Below are 20,427 nucleotides of genomic sequence, written 5' to 3' on the forward strand. Positions count from 1 at the left end.
GTCGAGGTCAACGGAGTGATGAGATACGCAACTCCACTCTTGAGGCAAGAGGGTATGCCCACCCTCCACGCCTCAAAAGAAGCGACAGAACGATATCTACTGAACACCGAGCGGCGTCTAGCCAAAGACCCCACTCAAGCCACTGTGTACCGCGCTGAGATCGACAAGCTGATCACAGCGGGACACATAAAGAAAATTGACATTCAAGAGGCCGACCAGACGATTGAATCCTGGTACGTGCCCCACCACAAGGTCCACCACAACGGCAAGGATCGCATTGTATTCAACTGCAGCTACCAGATCGGACTACAGAATCTGAATAAAGAACTCTTGCCTGGCCCGACACTCGGCCCCTCTCTCCTCGGCGTACTACTACGTTTCCGCCAAGACAAGGTGGCCATCAGCGGCGACATCAAAGGGATGTTCCTGCAGGTGCGACTAGTGGAGGAGGACAAGCCCTTGCTGCGGTTCCTATGGAGAGAGAGGATCAAAGATGAGCAACCATCCATCTACCAATGGGAGGTCCTCCCCTTCGGCACCACATGCAGCCCATGCTGTGCTACGTTCGCACTTCAAAAACATGTGACAGAAGACCCTGAAGCTGACGAGGAGGTCAGACAAAGTGTAGAGAGGAGTTTCTACGTGGACAACTGTCTGCAAAGCGTCTCGACGCCAGAAGAAGCCGAAGCCCTCCTGCTCAAGCTCCGCGCCTCACTGATCAAAGGCGGCTTTGATCTCCGGCAGTGGGCCAGCAGTGACCCTCAAGTACTTTGCAGCCTCTCCCCAGAGACAAAGGCAGCAAGCAGCGAGACCTGGATGGCGACCACCCCAGGTGAAGCACAGGAAATGACATTGGGCCTAGTCTGGCGCTTCAAAACAGACTCGCTCCATTACAAATACACACCCCTGACCACGGAGCAGGGAAGGTCGACCCCTCTACCGACCACCAGACGGAGCGTATACAGAACACTCGCAAGTCAATACGACCCGCTGGGGTGTATCCTACCTTACACCACTCGGGCGAAAATTATTGTACGAGAGCTGTGGGACAAGGAACAGGGCTGGGACTAGAGTTGTTCCGATACCGATACCAGTATCGGAAATGCCGCCGATACTGCCTAAAATGCTGGTATCGGTATCGGCGAGTACCCTCTAATGTTGCGCTCCGATACCATATGACGTAATTTATCAACAACACTGCGGACGTTGGGTTCTGTAGATATACCCTACTCGCTGAGTGAGCATTATAAAACAAACGTGGTCTTAATCGACCGTGAATTAAAGTGTCAATTGCCATTTTAACAGCAGAGCAGATACTTTCTTAAAATGCCATCGTCCAGGCAGAGCGCTGTTGACGGGGAGCTCTGATGTTATTAGCATTAGCTGAACAGCTAACCGAAAGCTAGCATTAACTAACGTTAAAGGTTTAGCCATAACGTTACCTTGGCTAAAGTTGGGGCTAATCATAATCCAGCAATAATGGCTGCAGACCTGCAAGCAAAGTACAGCAGGTTGGCAAAGGAGTATTCCAAGTTAAATCACAATGTCACCAGTAACATTAGTTTTTCCATATACCGGTAGCTCTGATGCTAGCTAACCTAGCTCACGGTAACGTCATCATTGCACAATTGCACGTCGCGTACACAATTAATGACATGTTGCGGACAGCCATATCGGCGACAATGTTTAGCTTTTAGTGCCAAATGATAAGAGTCTGAGGCGAAGTCTCAAAAGAGAATGTTGAATATTTATTGTGCAAAAATCACAACAACAGAGCCTCTGCTACTAAACGGAGCCTTCTTGTGGAAGCAAGTGCAGCAACGAATAATGTCCGTGTGGAACTAATGTGCCAACAACCTTTCCGTGGGTGAACTCATTGAGATAGTTTTCAATTACTGATACTAAGTTTTCAATTACTGATACTAATACTAATCTATACAATCACCTGTTGTTGAATAAAACTTTATAGTTATTACTAAAAAAAACAGTATATAAACAGTAGCTGTATTTAAAAAAAAAAAAAAAGTTTTATAATTTATATAATATTTTTTTTTATTTTTTATTTTTTTAATGTATGCACTGGTATCGGATAAGTATCGGTATCGGCCGATACCCAAAGCTTAGGTATCGGAATCGGATCGGAAAGGAAAAAATGGTATCGGAACATCTCTAGCTGGGACGACCCCATACCTGACCACCTAGCTTCCACCTGGAGAGAGTGGGAGAGAGAACTCAGCTCGCTCCAAAATGTGAACATACGCCAAAGCTACTTCCCACCCACAGTGCGGCTGGAGACGTGCCAGATGGACCTGCACGTCTTCAGTGACGCCTCGGAAGTGGCCTACGGCTCGGTGGCCTACTTGCGGGCCCGAGAGGAGGGAGGAGAAATACACACAGCCTTCATCCTGGCTCGCTCAAGGATAGCCCCCCGCAAGCAACAATCGATCCCGCGTCTAGAGCTCTGCGCAGCTCTGGTAGGCGCGCAACTCGCCACGTTAATCCAACGTGAACTCATCATCCCGGTGCAAAGAACAATCTTGTGGTCAGACTCCATGACCGTACTCAAATGGATCCAGTCCGATTCTTGTAGATACAAGGTCTTCGTGGGAGTCAGAATCACAAAGATTCAAGACCTGGTAGGATCAGCGTGCTGGAGGTACGTGGACACGAAACAGAACCCAGCCGATGTCATCACACGGGGGATGTCCCTAGATGACCTCACACGTCACAATATCTACAGTGACGGTCCTGAGTTCCTCAAGCTCCCGGAGGAAGAGTGGCCTACCCCCACCCCTCGGGAGGCTAGTCAAGAGGAGGCAGAGATCAAGAAATCTATGTTCTGTGGGTTGACGTACATCCCAGTCCCCACTGACCCTAACATAGACGACTGCCTCACCTTTGAGAGTGCGCAGCTAAAAACATTCCTGTGGCACCACCCTGAGGTTCCCCCCACTACCGACATTGACGCATCGAACTACGCAGAGGCAGAACTCCTTCTGCTACAGCGAGCCCAAAGAGACTCGTTCCCCGACGAGCTAGACTGCCTGCAGGGAACAAAGCCAATCCCGTCAGACAGCAGACTGCTCCACTTGGCCCCCGAGCGCGACACCCATGGCCTCATCAGGGTGGGTGGTCGTCTGAGACGGGCCCCGGACTTAACGGATGACGTCAAGTTTCCTATAGTCCTCAACAGCCGACACAAGGTCACTGAGCTCATCATAAAGAAATACGACGAGGATGTGCACCACGCTGGGGCAGAGAGAGTCTTCGCTGAGATCCGACGTCGCTATTGGATACTGAACGGAAGAGAAGCAGTACGTCGCTTCCAGCGGACTCGTCTAGACTGTCGCAAGTGGCGAGCACAGCCCAGTATACCCAGGATGGCCGAGCTGCCTCACTGTCACACCCAACCCGTGGCGAGGCTGATAGAGTTGCCGAGGCTCCCTGACTTCCCTGATGACGATCATGACCCACTGACTTTGTAGATTGCCCTACTCCCCACAACAGACATTGAGCAGTTGACTGGACTATTAATCTGTCTCCCTTAACTAATTAGGTGCGGACTAATTAGGAGGCGGCTGTTGTGAAGGGCCAGATTAAACTGAGAATCTACCTTTATTGTTTGATATACTTTGTATATTATTTATATATATACACGGAATATCCCTTTACCTGCGTTCAAACCAGAGTAATATTCGCTCTCCTTATTGGACAGCGCCCCCAGGCGCCAGCGCGCAGGCCCCCAACGGCAGGTTCAAAGACAAGTTCAGGCATGTCAGGACATGCCCGGAGTCAGCGTATTGATACCAGACAAAGACTGCGGTTTGGGACTAGATATTCACTTAAGTATAAATACAGCGCAAGGTGCGCACACCGTTACGTTCAGTACCTTACCCCACCTTCACCACGAGTCAACGTGCAGTGAAGTGAGCAACCTTGCGTCTAACAGAGCATTGAGAACCATGTGCGAATAGAATAGTAAAGTGTCAGAGTTTAATGCAGTAACGTCGAGTTCGACCTAATCTAATGTGAAGTAAATAGTCGTTCATTTATTGTATATCGTGCGGCCACAGTTCGTTCGTGTGTAGCATTACCCAGCGGTTCGTCGTGTCTTTAGCTAGTGTACTTAGCCAGGGTGTGTGGACTAAATACGTCGCCCACACCCGAGGAGTCCTAGGCGGAGAACCGTTGGACATGTACACAGGAGAATCGGCGTCGGCGATTGCAGAACCATTACTGGTTGGATTATATTGATTTGGAACGTGGTACCCGGAGAAGAGCATCGTTGATTTCCACTATCGTTTGGGATTCAACCTCGTGAGGATTACAACTCGGGCTGGCCTCGTGGACGGAGGCTGGCTAGCTGTCATCAATGCTATCGAGCATTTGGATTACAATTATTGCTTTGCTGCTGATCAAGGGAGTTTACAAGGATCGACTCCTGTACCTGGAGTCTCTTTATTCCTCATTGAATCAGACGGAGTACCCGAACATTCCTCTACCCTCCAGGCCTTACACCCCCGGAGGGAACCCATTGTCTCCAGGCGGTACCAGTGTTGCCCTATATAGTTGCTAGTGCTACTATACGACAGGTGGTGTCAACTTAGGCCATGGTTAGACTAGTGTATTCCTGGCGTTTTTTTATACGTTTTTGACGACGTTTGATGTCCCTATTACACAGAAATGCGTTTTTTGGCGTTTTTTTGTGGATACGGCTGAAACGCAAAATTGTGTTTGCGTTTGGAGATACGCAAAAAAAACGCATCGACAACAGCGTGTAGTCAGCACGGAGCCGTTGTTGCGAAAACGCCCATGCGCAGTAGATACCATCTGCGTGCCCTTCCGGTGACAACAGTGTGTGTGTTTGAGACATAGCTCCGTGTCCCAAATAGCTTCAGCTACCATGTGTTGTCAAGTTATTGTTATAAGGACCCCAGTCCTAGCTACAACAGTCTGCATTCCCTTAACAATTGTTTGTATTGAGCCGTATTGTATTGTACCCATATGCAATATGTTAAATAAAGTTTACATCCATTCATTCTGCTAGCATTACCGATTGCATGAGCAGCTGGCTAACGTGAGCTATCAGGATTCAGACCCTGTTAGCTCAGAGCTCCTCTTTCAACTTAACAAGCATTAAACAAAATGGCCCAGTCATCTATTCACCTTTGTTTAATACACACAGCGTTGTCTCTAATGTTATCTAACTACTGATAGCTCGCGATATCAGTTTTGGTGCTGGCTAAGTAGCGTGAGCTAACGTTAGCTTCTAGCCACAATGCTATATTGTTATAATGGCATACTCCATTGACGTTAGCATGCAGCTAACAATGCTACCGATCTTTTTTTAGACTAAACTATCCGCTCTTGGTGGTCACTTGTGTTGATGTTAGTTTTGTTTCATCAACAAATGACAGGCAGAACACACAGTGAATGTATCCGTTTTGTTTATTGCACTTTTATTAGGCTTTGCTGAAAAAGAATTGCTGCATTGGGTAACTAGGCAAAAGATGGTGGCCGCCTTGTTGACATTTGCTTTGCAGGCACATTCAAGTTCTGATTGGTTGAAATTGCCTTCATGTTTGCCACCTACTGCCACCTACTGCTTTGGCAGTGTACTACATCAGTGTGCTCGGGTGACAAAAACGAAGAAAAAAACGAAAGTGTGACTCGAGGCGCACGACGTCGCGGCGATACGCATATGACGACGATACGAAAATGATACGAAAGGTGTAACCGACGCCTTAGACCCATCGTAGGATTCCTGCTATTCTTAGTGACTCATGCTATTGACTGACTTTACGTATATTCTTCGCCATACAAGCGCGACCCTAATTCTCATTCTGTAACCTAATGTTGCCTAATAATAATAAATTACCCTCAAATACTATTTATTTGTCAATGCCGTGTTCTTGTGGGTGTTCACCATCTATATTTGATGTACTGTCTGGCCAGTAATTAAAGTACATAACTAGCAGTGGTTTAATCTATCACAATCTTTAATACAGTCAGGGTTTTGTAACCCCTCAGTTACAACAACAATACGCTTGAATCTAATCTAAGCAGTGGATTTGTAAGATTTAACAAGCAGGCAGGTATGATCAGCATCAGGATCAGGATCAGAAAGGTCTTTATTGCCAAGTAGTTTTCACATATACAAGGAATTTTTAGTGGGAATGATATCTTAACTGTTAATCTAATAAACATGGGAGTTAAAAATAATAATAAAAATAATAATAATAATAATAATAATAATAATAATAATAATAATAATAATAATAATAATAATAATAATAATAATAATAATAATAATAATAATAATAATAATAATAATAATAATAATAATAATAATAATAATAATTATTATTATTATTATTATTGTTATTTTTATTATTATTTTTAACTCCCATGTTTATTAGATTAACAGTTAAGATATCATTCCCACAATAATAATAATAATAATAATAATAATAATAATAATAATAATAATAATATTAATAATAATAAAAAAAAAAAAAAAAAAAAAAAAAATAATAATAATAATAATAATAATAATAATAATAATAATAATAATAATAATAATAATAATAATAATAATAATAATAATAATAATAATAATAATAATAAGGGTGGAAAGCTATTAGATTAGCTGTTCTGTAAAGTCTATCTCTATGGCTAAATTCAGATAAAATATTTGCATTTAGTTCAAACAATTTATTTATGCAATAGTGGCAAATAACATACAGTGACTATTAGTACGCTTCAGCTGCAGGGATGCGTTCATTCTCTGTACAAAACTAATGAATGAAATGTGTTACATTCCATTCGTAGAGGCAATTAGGCACCGTCTTTAGTCTGTGCTCATGAGAGGGAACATTATTATGGCGTCATTAGCATGCGTGCAACCAGTGTGTTGACATGAGCAACGCAACACTGTTCAGCTGTCTCCTTGGAATGTGCGCCTAGTGACCCGGCGGAGTGAGGACGGTGAACCCTCCCGCCGTGTCAGCACGTCTCCCGGCCCCATATAAAGCCCCCCCGGGTCGCGCTCAGTCCCTCCCCTGCCCCGGTGTTCGTGGACACACAGCAGCAGCAGTCCCTGTCCGCTCTCTCTCTCTCTCCCTCTACTGACCACAACCAAGCCACCAACATGACCACCGCACAGCCCATCTTCTCCAAGGGAGAGGACTGCAAGACCGGCTGGCACGACGCGAGCGCCGGGTACAACGCGGCGGACACGCACCTGGAGATCCTGGGCAAGCCCGTCATGGAGCGCTGGGAGACGCCCTACATGCACTCCCTGGCCACCGTGGCCGCGTCCAGAGGTACAGCCCGAACCCGAACTAACCCTAACCATACATGCCCGTTAGGCATATTCTCAAGTTCAAATGTCAAGTTTTGCTTTATTTGTCACATATATAAGGTGCATGTATGTTACAGTGAAATGCTTGGTTGGTTGATTGATTGATTGAAAACTTTATTAACAGATTGCGGCTCAATACACACAATTGTTAAGGGGATGCAGACCAGAGAAAGACTTTCGTCTTGTTTACATCAGGGTCCCCCATTTTCAATTCATCATATTCTGTATGAGCCCCCTGAGATTGTGCTTCATACAGTAACAAAGTTAAAAGAATAAAGAGACCAAACACTGTGCAATTTATACAATATGCTACCAATGAGGTACAAAATGCAAACGTTTTAAAATGCAAAATGCTCAAATTAGGTAGGGACGTAGTGCGAATTCACATGACCATAATGGTGTCACGAGTGAACGAAATGTTGTATAAGTCGTTATTAAACTCCTTCCACTTGATCTCATTTGAATCATATCAATGCTAAAAGAAAAATTATTTACTTGCTGAAATGTTAAAATGCTTTTTTTAAAACATAATGCGTGTGTGAGAAAGATGGTGCTCCAAACACATGGCAGCAGGTGTTACTAGCCTTGGAAACATGAGAGGAGGGCGGGACGCGACATGTATGACGAGTTCAAGCAACACGTATGTTTGGGCAGCAGGCCAGCACAGTAGAGAGAATAATAGTATGCACTAATCCTATTTCACACACATACGAAGAATACAAGCTTTCCTGTTTACAGTGACCACACCATTCTGCATGCAAGTTTAACTGTGTGAAACCGTACTATTATTTACCATCAGCTCCAATCAAGCACCTCCGATTTTTGAGAATGTCTATTACAAGCTGAAACACTGATTACAACACAGTGTAGTAGGCCTATTAATGTTGACAGGCCAATATGATTGACAGTTGAGGGGTTTTCACTTACTTTCTATTTATATGCTTCTTTGAAAACCTACCCTGGACTGACCTTTCTATCAAAAGATCACACCCTTTACTCCCCGCCCCCCAAGTCTGTCAAACATTTTACACCAAGGTTCCCAGCTTATGAAGAGATATTATTGCCTATGTATTTCTCTCTCTCTTTCTAAGTGGTAAATGGACTGCATTTATTTAGCGCTTTTGTCCAAAGTGCTTTACAACTTATTTCTCTAATTCACCCGTTCACTCACACACATCCACACACACACACACACACCCATTCACTCTCACACATCCACACACACACCCGTTCACTCACACACATCCACACACACACACACACACCGTTCACTCACACACATCCACACACACACACACACACACCCATTCACTCACACACACACACACACACACCCATTCACTCTCACACATCCACACACACACCCGTTCACTCTCACACATCCACACACACACACACACACACACACACCCATTCACTCTCACACATCCACACACACACACACACCCGTTCACTCTCACACATCCACACACACACCCGTTCACTCACACACATCCACACACACACCCATTCACTCTCACACATCCGCACACACACCCGTTCACTCACACACATCCACACACACACCCATTCACTCTCACACATCCACACACACACCCGTTCACTCACACACATCCACACACACACCCATTCACTCTCACACATCCACACACACACCCGTTCACTCTCACACACACACACACACACCCATTCACTCTCACACATCCACACACACACCCATTCACTCTCACACATCCACGCACACACCCGTTCACTCTCACACATCCACACACACAACCGTTCACTCTCACACATCCGCACACACACCCGTTCACTCTCACACATCCGCACACACACCCATTCACTCTCACACATCCACACACACACACACCCGTTCACTCTCACACATCCACACACACACCCATTCACTCTCACACATCCACACACACACCCATTCACTCTCACACATCCGCACACACACCCGTTCACTCTCACACATCCATACACACACACACCCGTTCACTCTCACACATCCACACACACACCCATTCACTCTCACACATCCACACACACACACACACACACACCCGTTCACTCACACACATCCACACACACACCCATTCACTCTCACACACACACACACACACCCGTTCACTCTCACACATCCACACACACACCCGTTCACTCTCACACATCCGCACACACACCCGTTCACTCTCACACATCCACACACACACACCCGTTCACTCTCACACATCCACACACACACCCATTCACTCTCACACATCCACACACACACCCATTCACTCTCACACATCCGCACACACACCCGTTCACTCTCACACATCCACACACACACACACCCGTTCACTCTCACACATCCACACACACACCCATTCACTCTCACACATCCACACACACACACACACACACACCCGTTCACTCACACACATCCACACACACACCCATTCACTCTCACACACACACACACACACCCGTTCACTCTCACACATCCACACACACACCCGTTCACTCTCACACATCCGCACACACACCCGTTCACTCTCACACATCCACACACACACCCGTTCACTCTCACACATCCACACACACACTCGTTCACTCTCACACATCCACACACACACTCGTTCACTCTCACACATCCACACACACACTCGTTCACTCTCACACACACACACACACACACTCGTTCACTCTCACACATCCACACACACACCCATTCACTCTCACACATCCACACACACACCCGTTCACTCTCACACATCCACACACACACCCATTCACTCTCACACATCCGCACACACACCCGTTCACTCTCACACATCTGCACACACCATTCACTCTCACACATCCACACACACACCCATTCACTCTCACACATCCACACACACACACGTTCACTCTCACACATCCGCACACACACCCGTTCACTCTCACACATCCACACACACACCCGTTCACTCTCACACATCCGCACACCGATGGCAGAGGCAACCATGCAAGGTGCCAGGGCTTAAGTGTCTTGCTCAAGGACACTTTGACACGCTGCCGGGAGGAGCCAGAATCGAACCGGGAACCTTCAGATTACCACACAACCGCTCTACCTCCTGAGCCACTGTCACCCCCCCCCCCCCCCCCCCCCGTGTGACAACTTATTGAGAAATTCATATGGGGGGGGGGGATTTCATACAAAAAATGTACAAACTGACTTGTGTTGTTGTTTTGTTCGACAGGTGGCCGGGTGCTGGAGATTGGGTTTGGCATGGCCATCGCCGCCACCAAGGTGGAGTCCTTCCCCATCGAGGAGCACTGGATCATTGAGTGCAACGACGGGGTGTTCGCTAGACTGCAAGAGTGGGCCAAGTCCCAGCCTCACAAGGTGAGTGAGTGACGCGTCGCCCGTGTGGAACCAGCGCGTCAATGTTTACTAGAATCAAACGGGAATGATGACGCAAAGCTGTATCTTCTTTTTCCCCCGTGTAAAGATTGTCCCTCTGAAGGGCCTCTGGGAGGAGGTGGTGCCCACCCTGCCTGACAACCACTTCGATGGTGAGATCTTTATTGATCCTGCTGGATGTAGACAGGAGAGCATTCTATCAGTGATAAGAGAATAGTATATCATTGGGTTGATGTGGCTCTAGTCTACACTGTAAGAAAAAAAGCTGCAAGAAAACGGTAAATGTCTGACATCAATGGTTGCCAAATACTTACTGTCAAATGACAGTAAAATCAAATACATTTACAGATTACAACCTTTATTTAATGGTTAATATTTTGATAAAAGGTAATTTACTCCCCCGGTGATTATAACTTTTCACTTTAAACTCTGACTAGTGATGATATACCTGCAAATATGAGGGGGCATTGAAGGAACAAAATACATTTTTATTTGATTGTAACTAGACTTGAAGTGGTAATATCCTACATCCATGAACTGAAATTATCTTCTAAAAAAAAAAAAAAAAAAAAAGCAATTTACTGTATTTGTATGGCATTTACACTTGTAAAATAATACAGTGAATTTCCTGTGATTTTATTTAAATTTTTTTACAGTGTACTGTCTATGTCTACTGAGTACTACTGTCTATGTACTGAGTACTACTGTCTATGTACTAGGGGTGTAAAGGTACACGTATCCAGCTGTGTAGTGTACCGAACGAATACAACGGTATGTTAACCACTAACGACCGCCCACCGGGGGCTGTTTTTTTCACAATCTAAGTCGATTATTAATTTTAATATTAGTTGACAGCCCTACAAGTACAATTAGTTACTGCAGTGCACACTACATAACCCCTGAGTGGAACATGGAAAGCCAAACCTTCCCCCACTGTACCGAAAACCCGTACCGAACCTTGACTTCAAAACCGAGGTACGTACCGTACCGTGGTTTTTGTGTACCGTTACACCCCTACTATGTACTGAGTATTACTGTCTGTCTACTGAGTACTACTGTCTATGTACGGAGTACTACTGTCTATGTATGGAGTACTACTGTCTATGTATGGAGTACTACTGTCTATGTACTGAGTACTACTGTCTATGTACTGAGTACTACTGTCTATGTATGGAGTACTACTGTCTATGTATGGAGTACTACTGTCTATGTACTGAGTACTACTGTCTATGTACTGAGTACTACTGTCTATGTACTGAGTACTACTGTCTATCTACTGAGTACTACTGTCTATGTACTGAGTACTACTGTCTATCTACTGAGTACTACTGTCTATCTACTGAGTACTACTGTCTATGTACTGAGTACTACTGTCTATCTACTGAGTACTACTGTCTATGTACTGAGTACTACTGTCTATCTACTGAGTACTACTGTCTATCTACTGAGTACTACTGTCTATGTACTGAGTACTACTGTCTATGTACTGAGTACTACTGTCTATGTACTGAGTACTACTGTCTATGTACTGAGTACTACTGTCTATGTACTGAGTACTACTGTCTAATAATGTCTCCTCTATCCAAGGCATCCTGTATGATACATACCCCCTGTCAGACGCCACCTGGCACACTCACCAGTTTGATTTCATCAAGGTAAGCTATCGGCCTACATACACACACACACACACACACACACACACACACACACACACACACACACACACACACACACACACACACACACACACACACACACACACACACACAGGATTTAGATATTACAGAGGTTTAATATGGCGTTATAGCCACGGCCTCTGCTCTGTGCAGCCAAGGGATGATCTGTGCAGCCAAGGCCTCTGCTCTGTGCAGCCAAGGGATGATCTGTGCAGCCACGGGATGATCTGTGCAGCCACGGGATGATCTGTGCAGCCACGGGATGATACGTTTCCAGTTTGTCCAGGAGGGCTTGTCTCATAGAAAGGTCAAAAACCCTCTCAAGGAAAAACACTTATTTGTGATCTTTATTGATAAACGTGACATACAGCAGGTTCTAGAACGTTGATGTGAATCATGTGAACCACTGTGACGTTATCAGGCTGCCAGGGTTACAGGTCACACGTTGTTAGCACACACACACACACACACACACACACACACACACACACACACACACACACACACACACACACACACACACACACACACACACACACACACACACACACAATATACTTAAAATAGAGCTCAAAGCCATAACAGACTGGGTCAACATTGCACAAACAAAAGCAATGGTGTTCGGATCCAGGCACATATTAAGCAGCGATCCACAATTAAGCCTGACTCTGGCTGGTCAGCCAGTGGAACAGGTAAAAGAGGCTAAGTTGCTTGGCATGGTTCTTGATTCAGGTTTAAAGTGGACAAAGCAAATTGACAGTATCATAACAAAAATAGGAAGGAGCATAGCTGTGACAAGAAAATGCACAAAGTATTTAACACCAACCACTTTGAAAGAAGTCATCCAGGCTCTGGTTTTGTCACATCTTGAGTACTGTCCCGTCATATGGTCATCAGCAGCAAAAACGCATATACAGAAACTACAAATAGCTCAAAATAAGGCTGCCAGACTAGCTCTCCACTGTTCAAAGCGCACTGACATTGGAGTTATGCACAGAAATGTATCATGGCTTCCGGTTGAGAAACGTCTGCAATCCCGTCTCATTACTTTTCTCAGAAATGTTCAAGTTGTGGCGGCTGGGTGGCGCAGCGGTTCAAGCGCTCGTCACCAACGCGTGAGACACCGGTATCGAATCTGGCTGTCAGCGTTGCCTCCGGCTTGGGCCGGCCGTCATACTGACTCAATTGGCAGAGTCAGCGGGAGGGAAGTCGATGCGTGGTAATCTGGTCGTTGTAAACAGCGACTCCTACAGGTCGGTCAGGGCGCCTGCACAGCAGAGACAGGAGATGTCGAGGGTAGTGTGAGCCTCCCACACGTTACTCCTCGCCAATGAGAGTCCGCGCTGGCAGGTGAAAAGAAGTGGCTGGCTGACTCTGCATGTATCGGAGGGGACATGCGATAGATTCGTCAACCTCCCTACGACTGACCAGTGGGGGGCACATGCGAGCAACGATCAAGACAGGGGAGGGGTGAATTGGCACGACTAAATTGGGATGGGAGAAAAACAGAAAAAAATTAGAAAAAGTGGATAAAAAAAATTTGTCAAAAAACCACAGTATTTTTATGATCATATAGTTTACATAAGAGAAGAACATGACCATATGACCAGACAAGCTACGTCAGGCCATCTACTGGCACCTAAACCCAGAACAAATCTACTCAAATCTTCTGTGACTTACAGAGCTATCATGGAATGGAACTCATTGCCGAGTTACTTCGCTGAAATAGAATCCAAAAGCACTTTCAAGAAAAAATGTAAATACCATCTACTAACGAGCATGCACTGAACCCTTATGGCATAGCGGTGAAAACCAATTGACTGTTAATTGTATTTATGTTGATGGCAGTGAGTGCTGCTCAGGAAACACTATTTATTTTATTTTAATTATTTTATTTTAATACTTTATACTAATAAGTATCTTGTACAATATCATCCTTAACTGAGGATGAGATTGTTAATGATGTTGATAATGATGTAATTGATGATGTAATTGATGTTGATAATGATGTATTGTATTGTCAAGTGCAAAAGCTAATGGGGATCCTAAATAACACATACACACATGCACATACACGTGTACACACACGTATTCTCCACTTGCACAACCTGAAAGTAGGCACTTCCGGCTGACTTCCGGTTGCGAATGGTACTTCCTGTCCCATCCAAATACATTGTTTTTAGCTACTTTTCTCCCGTTATTTAAACAACTTTGTCGTCACAGAGAGGCAATGAAACGTTTGTATTATTATAGTATAGAATGTATTTAATAAGCAAACGTTTGTCAGCAGGGTTTTTGGGCTGTATTTCATGTAAAAACGTTTACTGTTAGTTTACTTGCTCACGCTAATTAAGGCTAATGCTGGCTAACAGAAGCTAGCGCAAGAAACGACGCCGCAAAGTATTGTTTATAGTGCATTTCTTGCCACCTTATAGCATTTGTACATTTGTATGACAGTCTATAATGCTCCCGTGAGGTTTTTCCGGACGTTTTGGTAATGATTTTCACTATAAAATCATATTTCTAAATGACAGGAAGTTGATAAACTGTCCGGAATAGCTTTGAGCTAACGATCTTTGCTGATGCATTCCATTTTTTTTTCTTTCTTTTTGGTCTTTTTCCCCCTCCATTTTCCTCCGATTTTCTCCCATCCCAATGTTAGTCGTATGCCAATTCCCAGTCCCTTCCTGGTCGCTGCGCACCTACCCCCCACAGTCAGATCATCTGGGAGAGTGGAGGCTACCACGTGCTTCCTCCGACACACGTCCAGCCAATCACCGCTTCTTTTCACCTGGCAGCGCGGATTCTCATTGAGAGGGCGTAGCGTGTGGGAGGACCACACTATCCCCCTCACGTCCAATCCGCGCTTAGCAGGTGCCCCGACCGAACTGTAGGAGTCGCTGTTTACAACGACCCGGACCCACCCCGCCAGCTTCTCCCACCCTCTGATACAGCCAATTGTATCAGTGCAGACGGCCAGCCAAGCTGGTGACAACCCCGGAGCTGTGAGCTGGATTCGAACAGGCAAATCCAGCTCAGCTCCGGGGCTGGTGACGAACGCAATCTCCGCTCGGCCACCTAACCGCCTGATGCATTCCATTCTAAACGTAACGTTAGTTGTTCAAAACATTACCTGTCTATATAATTTGTTCCTCAACGTTATATAGACAGGTAATGTTTTGTAAACTAACTGCAGCCTGCTACAGTTAGAAGCTAACGTTAGCCAGCAAGCTGCAGCCTGCTACAGTTAGAAGCTAACGTTAGCCAGCAAGCTGCAGCCTGCTACAGTTAGAAGCTAACGTTAGCCAGCAAGCTGCAGCCTGCTACAGTTAGAAGCTAATGTTGAGGAACAAATTATATAGACAGGTAATGTTTTGAACAACTAACGTTACGTTTAGAATGGAATGCATCGGCAAAGATCGTTAGCTCAAAGCTATTCCGGACAGTTTTCATCAACTTCCTGTCATTTAGAAATATGATTTTATAGTGAAAATCATTACCAAAACGTCCGGAAAAACCTCACGGGAGCATTATAGACTGTCATACAAATGTACAAATGCTATAAGGTGGCAAGAAATGCACTATAAACAATACTTTGCGGCGTCGTTTCTTGCGCTAGCTTCTGTTAGCCAGCATTAGCCTTAATTAGCGTGAGCAAGTAAACTAACAGTAGATGTTTTTACATGAAATACAGCCCAAAAACCCTGCTGACAAACGTTTGCTTATTAAATACATTCTATACTATAATAATACAAACGTTTCATTGCCTCTCTGTGACGACAAAGTTGTTTAAATAACGGGAGAAAAGTAGCTAAAAACAATGTATTTGGATGGGACAGGAAGTACCATTCGCAACCGGAAGTCAGCCGGAAGTGCCTACTTTCAGGTTGTGCAAGTGGAGAATACACACACATATACACATGCACATATATTCCTGGTTTTGGTTTTCAAGTTTACTAAAAACTTGTTTTTATCCATCTGTTCATTTAAACTTCAGGAAGTGTGGGTAATAAGCTTAAAGAACACCAGTGCCTTGGTCCCTCTAGCGCCCTCTAGCCTCCTGGAGTCTTCTGCTCTTTCCTCTCTGTATCCCTTCAGGCTCATGATCATCGTTGGGACTCCTAACATCACCTGGTTATATCTTATAATAATAAAAAACATATAATACACAATAGAAATACTAAGAACCAGTATACCAAACTGCATAGTCGTGTGATATCAAAGCTGAAACTTTTAGCCCTGCAAGTAAATGGAACATAATTAACCTGACTGCATTAGGGCTGACCCCTATTAATCGATTAGTCGACTAATCGGTCGAAAGGAGCCGTAGTCCAAAAGAAAAGATGCCTAGAAGCGTGGCTAACGCTAATGGCACGCATACCAGAGGCTAACTGCCTACGAAAACAGGCACAGAGGCACTGAAAGAGGATTTCACCCATCTAATGAACACACTAGACTAGACAAATATCAAGATGTATCCATCAGTGGACCAATTGCATGCTTTTGCAGAGGACAAGAAGCCTTCAGTCGACTCCTTCAGACATTAAGCACCCCCCACAGCCCAAATGGAATAAAAAAAAAGAAAAAAAAAAAAAAGAAAAGAAAAGTAAAAAAATATTATACTTTTTTTAAAATGTTCTCTTTAAGTCGACCAATAGTCGAATAACGGAAAATTTTGGCCAATCCTAGTAGACCATCCAAATCCTTAGTCGGGGACAGCCCTAGACTGCATTAAGAATCCCAACTACATATTGGCCAGTCAGGGATGATGATGATGATGATGATGATGATGATGATGCGTTTCATTCAGTAGCTGGAGCAGGTCTTCTTCAAGTCATACAGCTAGAATCTCCAGGACAATAGTCGGTTGGCTTGCTGCTTGACTCATTAACCCTTCCACTGCCACACGACAGAAGGTTAACCCTTTACTATCACACAACCGACGGCGATGCTCCATCATTAGCATCATTAGCTCCGCGGATAAAAATGGAGCATCGCCGTCGGTTGTGTGATAGTAAAGGGCTAACCTTTTGTATTGTCACAGTGAAAGGGTTAACCGGCTGCCGTGTGGCAGTGAAAGGGTTCATTCACATGTGTTGTCTCTTCCTCTAAAGGGCCATGCTCACCGGCTGCTGAAACCCACTGGTGTCCTCACGTACTGCAACCTGACCTCCTGGGGCGAGTTCCTCAAGGGCAAATACGACAACATTGAGAAGATGTTTGAGGTAGGTCACCCATCGCAGATATTCTAATCTGAAGTGTCATTTATTTAAAATGTTGGTGGGTTCCAGTTTGTTATTGTGATGGGATGTTTAAATCAATATCTGAAATTTATTTAAAACCGGGCGGCCGGGTAGCGCAGCGGACTAAGCGTCTGTCTACCACCGCAGAGACAGTGGGATCGAATCCAGCTGCGGTGCCTCCGGCTTGGTCGACCGTCCATACTGACACAATTGGCAGTGTCAGCGGGTGGGAAAAGCCGGTGGGGTGGGTCCTGGTCGTTGTAAACAGCGACTCCTACAGTTCGGTCGCGGCGCCTGCACAGCAAGGGAAGGATCTGGGGGAGGTAGTATGACGCTTCCACACATTACACTCCCCCAGTGAGAGTCCGCGCTGCCAGGTGAAAAGAAGCTGTGGGCTGGCTACACATGTGTCGGAGGAAGCATGTGATAGTCTCCGCCCTCCCAGACTGACGGTAGGGGGTAGAGTGAGCAACGACCAGGAAGGGGATTGGGAATTGGCATAACGACTAACATTGGGATGGGAGAAAAACGGAAAAAGGAGGGGGAAAAAAGATAAATAAAAAAAAAACATTTAAAACCTTCGTACTGTTTTTTTTTTACTGTCATGCACTTTTCATTCCACTAAATAATCGTCCTTGTCTATATTACTACCTACTATACTAATATGTCTTCACTACTATGCACTCAACACTGCGGCACCCAAGTTTCAGCACTGTTTGATGAACATTGTTACTTAGCTGCCAGAGTTGTGACCTTCCTGCTGACTTGTACAGAACTTGTCACTTTCGAAAAGTGCAAATAAAAGTGTTCAGCCAAATGACTAAATGTAAATATAATATTTGTTATTCCCTGTTCTATGAAATTGTAAATCTGGATGTAATAATATAAATTTTTTTATTCAGAAAATCCGGTAACATCCCCACCCCCATACACAAAAACAATATATTGGACATAGTATTTTGGAATTAAATGGGACAAATGTTAACACACCAAGCTGTGGTACTTATTTAGATATGGTTATCAAGTTATTATCCGACTGATTCACTCTATTGAAAGTAACGACTGCATGACTCTGTCGATGAAGCGAAGGTTAAAGATAAACAGCAGTGTTGCCACCTGCCACATACTGACCGACTCCTTGTGTTAATGATCTTTTAGGAAAGCCAGATACCTGAACTGCTCCAGGCCGGTTTCAAGAAGGAGAAGATTAGCACCACCACCATGGACATTGTCCCCCCGACTGAATGCAAATACTATTCCTTCCACAAGATGATCACTCCCACTATTGTGAAAGAGTGACGTCAGTCATCGTCGTCGGTCACATTGTCAATAAAGCTTTTTATTCACAAGTGCCTACAATGATAACACTCATTCCATATGCCCTCATTGATAAATAAATACCTCTACATCCCGACTTTCCAAGCAGTTGTATTTTGTTTTCATTTTCAAAGTGTTAAGATCACCTTATTATGTTATGCAACGATGCAAGATCTATCTGCACAAGGTTTACATACAGTACCTACACTGACTTATTTGTTTTCCATTTTCATTGCAATGTAAAAGTCTCTGGAAAAATATTCTTTCAAAACGCAGAACACATGTGAACTGTAGGGATCTGTCTCGGCTGGTTGTAGGTTGAACATCGGTAAGAACGCATTGGGACAAGATGGTTCAGCCATTTATTGCTGATGCACACATGATGATGATGATGAGGTTTCACGGTTACGTTTTCTCTATAGATAATGAACAGAAACACAACGTTACAATTAAAATACAAACAACAATTGACCCTTTCACTGCCACACGACAGCCGGTTAACCCTTTCACTGTGACAATACAGAAGGTTAGCCCTTTACTATAATCACACAACCGACGGCGATGCTCCATCATTAGCATCATTAGCTCCGCATCCGCGGAGTAAAGGGTTAACCTTCTGTCGTGTGGCAGTGAAAGGGTTAAGACAATTATATAACTAACAATTAGTACTCCCAACAAAGGAGGCGGGGGGGATAGGCCTATACTACTACTGAAATTAGTACTACACAAACATTGATATGTTGAAACATTGAACATAGAACAGGATTCTGAGAACAAAGCAATGAGGTTATAGGGATTCTAGCATTTCCATAGAAACTACAGTTTTTTTTTTAACCTTTATTTAGCCAGATAAAACATTAAGAACAGGTTTCTTATTTATTCGATCTGGTCCAAGAGGCCCCAACATGAGTACATATATACATACACATGCACATACACACACCAATAACAAAATTAAAACGGTTAAGAATCATACACATAGGGCGGTCAGGTGGCGTAGCGGAGATTGCGGTCGGGTTTGAGCCCAGCTCTCGGCGTTGCTACCAGCTTGGCTGGCCGTTCATACTAATACAATTGGCAGTATTAGGGGGTGGGAAAGCTGGCGGGTGGGAATCTGGCATTGTGGACAGGTCAGGTCTCAGCGCTTGCTCAGCGGGGCAGGACTTGGTGGAGATAGCGTGCCCTCCCACGCGTTACACTCCACCAATGAGAGGCCTCGCTGCCAAGTGGAAAGAGCGTCACTGGCTTGACGGCGCACATCTCGGAGGAAGCGTGCGTTCGACATCAGGACACCCTTGACTCGTGGGAGAACATGCGTACAACAACCAGGTAGGGGAGGGGGGGAATTGGCACAACGACTAATTGGGACGGGGAGAAAATCAGAGAAAAATAGGAGAAAGAGAAGTGTTAACAGAATTCGGCTGTAGGGCG

At 44.7% G+C, this 20,427-nt stretch overlaps 1 protein-coding gene across 1 annotated transcript; it reads left to right on the forward strand.

The window, feature by feature from the left end:
• The first annotated feature begins 7,032 nt into the window (after positions 1 to 7,032).
• Positions 7,033 to 19,087, forward strand: gamt (guanidinoacetate N-methyltransferase). Its single transcript, XM_084318834.1, has 6 exons — positions 7,033 to 7,325; positions 10,597 to 10,742; positions 10,849 to 10,912; positions 12,348 to 12,415; positions 17,551 to 17,661; positions 18,838 to 19,087. The coding sequence occupies exons 1-6, from the start codon at positions 7,151 to 7,153 to the stop codon at positions 18,976 to 18,978; spliced, it is 705 nt and encodes a 234-aa protein (XP_084174960.1). The 5' UTR covers positions 7,033 to 7,150; the 3' UTR covers positions 18,979 to 19,087.
• The last annotated feature ends 1,340 nt before the right edge of the window (positions 19,088 to 20,427 follow it).

This window comes from Notolepis coatsorum, assembly GCF_963971535.1.
Source record: "Notolepis coatsorum genome assembly, chromosome: 7".
Classification (NCBI taxonomy): Eukaryota; Metazoa; Chordata; class Actinopteri; order Aulopiformes; family Paralepididae; genus Notolepis; species Notolepis coatsorum.